The following is a 7,984-nucleotide window of genomic DNA, read 5'->3' on the forward strand; positions in this document are numbered from 1 at the left end:
CATGCATTTATATATTTAAGAAAAATATGTTACGTTTATATATTAAATATATTTATATATGATATAAATGATATGATTAAATATATACACTTATGAAATTTTTTCAAAATATATACATGCATGTGTGTGTATTTTTTCAATTCAAGTTGATTCAAGTTTATTTGTATAGCAAATATTTACTATACAATCCTTGCAAAGCAACTTTACAGAAAATTAAGTTTCTACAATATTTAGTAGTAGCTTATCAGTGGTGACTGTCAGTTTATATACATAGGGCAGAAACGTATGGGAAAAAAATCAATTAAAGACGTAATCAAACAGATGATGAACATTATTAACATATGTTATTATATGATGCAATCAAACATATAGCAAAATTTGGTAGTTGTGTATATTGTTTCAAGGTTGGCAGCATCTCTTCTCAGGTGTTCTGGATCCAGACTGGAGCTTGTCTAAATCCTAGTTACCACGGGATGTAAAAGCCAGCAGTTCAGAGAAACAAATAGAGATATATAGCATAGCTGATGTTCCAAATAAGTAAAATTAATTAGTTTAACCCAAGCTAAATAATAATGCACATTTGATCAGATATAACTGCAGTCCAGGATTATGAGATGCATTATTGGAATGCTTGGCGAAAGAGATGCGTTTTTAATCTAGATTTAAACATAGAGAGTGTGTATGAACCCCGAACATTAGCAGGAAGGCTATTGCTATACGCAATTTCAACTGTAACCCCCTCAGGATTTTAAGCAAAGTGTATTTTGAATGCAGCTTCCAAAAGACCAAAAGTGGCTGAATATTTTATATATATATATATATATATATATATATATATATATATATATATATATATATATATATATATATATATATATCCCTGTCTCTGTCTCCGAATTATTTTAAATTATTGGTCATTCAATCTTTTACATTTTTAACACACTTTGTTATCTTAGATAATTTATACGTTTCATCTGGTATCAATGAGATATATATAGTTGAGTGTCATCAGCATAACAGTGGAAACTAATCCGGCATTTTCGAATAATATTACCTTACCAAGGGATAACATGTATATTGAAAATAGCAGAGGACCTAGGACAGATCCTTGTGGCACTCCATATTTTAATGAGATTACTTTAAATAAACAAAGTTGTAGCGATTGGACAGGTAGGATCTAAATCATCTCAAATCCTGTCCTTGACTACCTGTATAGTTTTGGAATCGATGTACATAACAAATATACACAATACACATACATATATTATGTTAACACAAACTTTTATTTTGGATGTGATTAATTGTGATTAATCATTTGACAGCACTAATTACAATAAATGACATTCCACTGAAATTCAGTGACTGAATTTACAAACATGCTATTATTCAGCAAGGATGCATTACATTGATCAAAAGTGACAATAAAAACATGTATAATGTTACAAAACACATTTTAAATAAATGTTTTTTTCTTTTGAACTTTCTGTTCATCAAAGCATCAATGAAACTGTTTTCAACACTGATGATAATCAGAAACATTTCTTGAGCAGCAAATCAGTACATTAGAATGATTTCTGAAGATCATGTGACACTGAACACTGGAGGAATGATGCTGACAATTCAGCTTTGACCATGGAATAAATTATATCTTTACATATTACAATAAAAAATATTCATTTTAAAATGCAAAAATATTTCACAATATTACTGTTTTTTTTTCTGTATTTATGATCAAATATTTGCAGCCTTAGTAAGCAGAAAAAAACTTATTTGAAGGACATTAAAATAAATCATACTGATCCTAAAAGGCAGTGTATTTTTATGTATTTCTAACTATTCCATTGTATTATACTACTATAAAACAAATCAGTATGCATATAAATTACATTTTACTTGTATGGCTATTACATATTTTCAGTTCTTTGTGTGAATAAATTAACTGAGAATGTTAAGAGCTATAATGAAACCTAAGTCTTAAAGAAATATTTCATGCTTGCTTTCCTTTACCCCGAGGGCTGAGAGTCAGATTGCCTTTGTACAAGTCCTCTGAAGTAATCATTAACCTGTAATGTTGATAGTGATCAGCACATTATTACATATTAAACATGTGCCATAGAGGCTATACCTCAGAATTGAACAGCAGACATCTTGTGACGATAAAAGCTTTTAGTTTTTTAGGCGTAACTATAGGGTAGAAAATGAGTTCTCAGAGTCAAATTTCAGAGGAGGATCTGCTGTGTCCTGTTTGCTATGATATCTTCACTGATCCTGTGCTTCAGTTATGTAGTCACAGTGTCTGTAGAGCTTGTTTGGAAGAGTTCTGGAGCTCCAGAGGATTTCAGGAATGTCCAGTCTGCAGGAAAAGGTTCACAGGAAGTCAAACACCTACTAATCTTGCTCTGCGGAACGTGTGCGAGTCGTTCTTGCAGAAGAGAGGTTCGTCTGAGGTGTTCTGCGACGTGCACGGAGAGAAACTCAAACTCTTCTGTCTGGATGATAATCATCCTGTGTGTCTGGTGTGCAGAGACTCAGAGAAACACCTGAATCACACATTCAGACCCGTTGATGAAGTTGCCCCGCTTCTAAAGGTAAACTGTGTGGAAGTTGTAGTATTTGTTACAAGATTTTTTTTTTTATTCAAATGACGTCATTTCTTTGTTAAAAAAATGTTTTCTTAACTTGTAGTTCCATTTATAGAGATGTTCACCAAATATATACATTTTTGTGCTTTACACGTGCAATTGCTCTGGGTTCTTGTTTAAGAGTAAGAGCATCTGACTTCCTTATTACCTATTATTTGCATTGGGTGGAATATGTTATTGCCTTGCCATCTGTGATGTATAAATAGGGGCAGTGATGTGCTTCTATATCCGGGTACTAAATATTTAGTTTCACCAAACAGTCTGAGAAGTAAGTCTGAATGAAAGATTTGATATCTCATGATATGCTCCATTTGGGGCCACAAGATTTCGTTGAAGTAATTAATTATTTTAATAAAAACTTAAAACGTTAACTTAAAATCTATTTCTTTTTCTGCCCTATAACTGTTATTTTTTATTTAAAACATTAAAACTTTAGTGCTGTCTCAAACAATTAATCGCATCTAAAATACAAGTTTTTGTTTGCATAATATTGTGTGTGTACTGAGTATATTTACATATAAATACACATGCATGTATATATTTAAGAAAAATGTTATGTTTATTAAATATATTTATATATGATATAAATTATATGAATATAAACATATAAATGTAAATACAGGTGAATATTTTCAAAATATATGCTGTATGTTAGTATTTATATATACAGAATAAATATACACAATACACACAGATATATTATGTAAACGAAAACTTTTATTTTGGATGTGATTAATTGTTTGACAGCACTAATTACACTGATTTAACAAATCAACTGATTATTCAATTTCAGGAGGAAATGAAGACTTCATTGAAAAAGTTACAAGAAAAACTCCAGAGCTTTAAAGAAATAAAACAAACATTTGATGATGCATCACAGCACATTAAGGTGAGAACTATATAGTATAATATTTTAGATTAAAGCAGTTTTAGAAAGATTGGGGTAGAAGGGATGCGAAAATCTTTGTTTTTGATACAGGCTCAGACTCAGCAGACCATGAGATGCTTGCAGGAGGAGTTTGAGCGGCTTCATCAGTTTCTGCGAGATGAAGAGATGATCAGAATATCTGCACTGATAGAGGAAGAGAAGCAGAGGAGTCAGATGATGAAGGAGGCGATTGAACAAATAGACAGAGAGATCGAATCTCTTTCAAACAATATTGGAACCATAGAAAAGGATTTAGATGCTGCCGACATGCCCTTTCTACAAGTAAGAAATAACCTGTATTTTTAATGAAATGTTGAGGGTGTTCACATGTAGCTTATTTCCTCCTTTTGTGTTTTGCAGAACTTCAGGTTCTCAAAAGAACGGTAAGCTGTTTTCTTGCGGTCGTCTCTCTGCGTTGCAGTTCCTCCATCTTTCTAACTCCTGGATGTTATCACAGAGCCCAGGTCACACTGACGGATCCAGTGATGCCTGCGGGAGCCTTGATGAATGTGGGACAACACTTGGGGAACCTGAAGTTTGAAGTCTGGAAGAAGATGATGCAGATAGTTCAATTCGGTGGGTTTAACATTCATCCAACTTTTCATTCAGTCACAATTAAATTATTTCTTTAGCCTAGACAAAGTGAAATTAAATACTGTCCTAATGACAATACTAGGCTTAAACTCTATTTAACCATCTCACTAAATAAAGTTATTTTTGCTGCAGAATTTACTGGGATTTTTGTGTGTGCATGTTTTTTTTTTTCACCATTTGTACGTCAAAAGTTAATTGTTTTAAGCATGTCGAAAAATGCAGATAATTATCAATTCAGTTAATTTGTAACACCTGCATGGTGTAGACCTGTTCTGGATTTGTCTACATTAGGACAGCTTTATTTGTAATATTTTATTTGGTGTGCGGGTGATTAGACATGTAATAAATGTGCATTCTTCTAATATTAGAAAATTATTTAACACACAAAATGTATGGCATTTAAATACACAGACGGACACACATACATACATATACTGTATATATAGCATCGGAAAAGTTATGAAAGTACAACACACACACACACACACACAAAACAACAACATATAAACAGCTAATTGCACATTATGTTGCCCAACAAATTTCTGAGGCAGCTGCATGAAATGTGTTCTCTCCTCAGCTCCTGTCACACTGGACCCCAACACTGCACATCCTCTGCTGTTCCTGACTGATGATCTGACCCAGGTGAAATCCAGTGCTGATGGTCAGCAGTATCCAGACAATCCAGAGAGATTTGACTATTATCACTGTGTGCTGGGATCTGAGGCCTTAAACTCCGGAACACACTTCTGGGATGTGGAGGTCCAAAACAACACATGCTGGTCTGTTGGAGTAACCACAGCATCTAACCAGAGAAAAGGAGGCATTTTCTTTGACACTGGAGTGTGGCGTGTGCGTTACATGGCTGGTCAGTACATGTCACAGTCACCGTTCATGCCCCCCATGCATATAACTGTTGAAAAGCAGCTGAAGGTGATCAGAGTGCAGCTGGACTGGCACGGAGGGAAGATTTCATTCTCTTATCCTCTTACTAACACACGTCTGTGCACGTTCACCAGTACATTCAAGAGAGCGATCTATCCGTTTCTATATAACTGCTGTACAGATGTCCCACTCAGAATCTTACCCATGGGACTCAGTATCAATGTGAAGCCTCTTCATTGAGGGGGAGTTTCCTTATTCTATTGTTTGTGTTTTCTGCTTTTGCAACACCATTTGGATGTTACTTGTCAATTAAAGTGACATGTAAATTACTTTAAGCATGTAGTAAATACTAGAAATCAGAAATTCAGTTAATTCGTAACAAGTTTTCTGTTCTGGGTTTAGGCAAATATTTTGGAATATTTTATGTGGCAATAAAGTAATAATACATCAAATAAATGTGTGTCCTTCTGAGAAAACAGCATCATGTTTTATTTATTTGTAAAGGATACAGCTGAATTTGCAAGAAATTGCATTCTGCCTTCTGAGAGTTTCAGCCAAACCAAATACTTCCATTTACATTTCAGCCGTGCCACAAGGATTTGTATGAACACAAATATTTGTAAAAAACAAGTTCCCTGTCAAGGGAACTTCGAACTGCTTCCTCTGAAGGGACACTATGGGGAACACCTCGTCGTGACCCATGTCTGAAGCATACTTTGAAAAACGCCAACGTGTTGGCCGGCGACAGCCTCTGACGTCGCTACCGGCGCGACTATAAATACGCGCCCATAGGACCCTTCACTTATCTTCTTCTTCTTCATTGACTGTTTTGTTTGAAGCGTGCATTTGAGAAACGACAAGAACGGTAAAAGCGATCTCTTATTGTTATCATGACATCCACTAGCAAGGCGTTTAAACAGTGTGTGCATCCATGTCAGGGTTATTTGACACCTGATGACACACGCAGTCTTTGCATCTCTTGTTTGGGCGAAGAGCACGCGCGCGATGTCCTTGAGGGGGCAATCTGCGCGCACTGCGAGCGTTTTTCTGTGAAAAAGCTCCGCTCTCGTTTGTCTCAAGAGGGACATCCATCTGGATATCGCGGCTCAGGACCCGCCATTGCAGAGGCACGGAGGAGAATGAGCTTGTGGGGATCACAGGTTGATCTCACTGAGGAGTGTAGAGAGGGACTTTTCCTCTCACACTCTCCGGCGGCAAACGAGAGCGAACTTCGGGAGGAAGATGCGTTGTCATTAATCCATTCTGACACTGAAGTTAGTGCTCTGCTGGGTTCTACCCAGAAAGAGCAGGAGATATTTGAGAGTGGTGAAGAAGCTGAGGCTGAGCCGCTCATTTCTCCTGTTCTGCGTATGGGGAGCTGTTAAAGGTTATGGATCGTGCCACAGCAAAAAAAAAAAAAAAAACTTGCCATGGAAGTGGGCCAGGAAGGTAACATCGCGAGGTAGCCTCGATGAGCGTTATTTATCTGACCATAACCCGCCAGCCCAGGTGAGCCTCCCATTCTGAGGATCGAAGACGGGCGCAGAAGGCTAGTGTCGCGGCTCGTGCTCCTCCCCCGCCTGAGGGCAGGGGCAAGAGGAATCGCGGGCCACGAAGAGGTAAGCAGGGTCTGAGGGATGTGATTCAGATTCAGACATTCTCGTCCGGATCGCAGTGATACCTAGGAGTTAGTCACTTCCTTTTGGATGTTTTTAACTTCTGTTTTATTTCTCCCCTGCCTAATTCCCCTGTAGACACCAGCGCTCGACCTGATCGGGGTTAGGTGGAAATTTTCTCACATAACAGTCTCCTATCCTGGACCTGTTATGTTTTGGTTGGTCCTATTTTCATAGCGACCACCTTACTGACAGTCCGGACTGAAAGGGGGCGCCCCGTAAAGCGGGACTCCAGTACAGGAGGGTGGGTGAGTATGTAACCCTTTCTGCTTATGGGTGTTATGTGGCTGGTGGTTATATGTCTACTACCAAACTCTGTGAGTTTCCTTTACAGTGCTCATCAACATGATTTCATCAACATGGGGGGCTCCCAACGAGCTCCCACGGTTTGTGGTTGTCAGGTAGTAGGCTTCACCAGGCCTCCCTGGAGTCGAGTTCCATTACCTTCCACTGAGGTGGTTATCTGGTAACAGGTAGTAGGCCTCTCTAGGCCTCTCTATAGGTGAACTCCCACATATTGTGGTTATCAGATAGCAGGCTTTACAGGTCTCTCTGAAGGTGAGCTCCCACATACAGTGGTTGTCAGGTAACTTTTCAGTACACACGCTAAGCCTGTGTACTTTCTCAAAACCACATGGTGGTCAGTGTGCACGTTAACACTTTGCGCACTGTCTGAAATCCACATAAGTGGTAAGTGTGCACGCAAGGCTCTGCGCACTTTCTGGAATCCTGTACGGTAAGTGTTACGCGCTGCGCTTCGTTCCCTTTCTTAAGATGATTAGCCCCGGGGTTTCTTGGGCTTCATTCAACCAGTGTATATTTTTTATACACCTCAAGCACTGCCCCTCAACATGGGGGGCTGTGTGAGCAATTCTCGCTGTAGTTTAGCAGCGCTCCCCTTTTAAAAAAGGCTCGCCTATGAGCATGCTGCTTGGAGCTCGGAGTCCTCCTCTCATGGGAGACTGAATTCTCGTTTTTTTCATCAGAGCGATCCAGTACTACATACTGTTTTGAGACGCACTGTGAGAGCAGACATCCTACTGAGGCAGGGGCTGAGGCTCGGGGAATGGCGCCTTCGCACCAAGGTGTTGAAGCAGAGTTAGAGAGGTTGGCCAGACCTGGGTGGATCGGTTTTGCGGCTCAAGAGAGTGTCGCACTATCCCCTCTGGCTTCCTCTGACTCATCCAGCTCCATGGTACAGGCATGGCCGAGGCTTCATCTGTACGTTCCGTCCTCCAATTGCTCTGCTCCCGGGCCATTCC

At 38.7% G+C, this 7,984-nt stretch overlaps 1 protein-coding gene across 1 annotated transcript; it reads left to right on the forward strand.

Annotated features, from left to right (window-relative positions):
- The first annotated feature begins 2,090 nt into the window (after positions 1-2,090).
- On the forward strand, positions 2,091-5,544 carry LOC127974512 (zinc-binding protein A33-like). The gene is made up of 6 exons (XM_052577846.1): positions 2,091-2,588; positions 3,436-3,531; positions 3,622-3,852; positions 3,931-3,953; positions 4,028-4,146; positions 4,742-5,544. The coding sequence occupies exons 1-6, from the start codon at positions 2,199-2,201 to the stop codon at positions 5,284-5,286; spliced, it is 1,404 nt and encodes a 467-aa protein (XP_052433806.1). The 5' UTR covers positions 2,091-2,198; the 3' UTR covers positions 5,287-5,544.
- Positions 5,545-7,984: the final 2,440 nt, after the last annotated feature.

This window comes from Carassius gibelio, chromosome B16, assembly GCF_023724105.1.
Source record: "Carassius gibelio isolate Cgi1373 ecotype wild population from Czech Republic chromosome B16, carGib1.2-hapl.c, whole genome shotgun sequence".
Taxonomy (NCBI): domain Eukaryota; kingdom Metazoa; phylum Chordata; class Actinopteri; order Cypriniformes; family Cyprinidae; genus Carassius; species Carassius gibelio.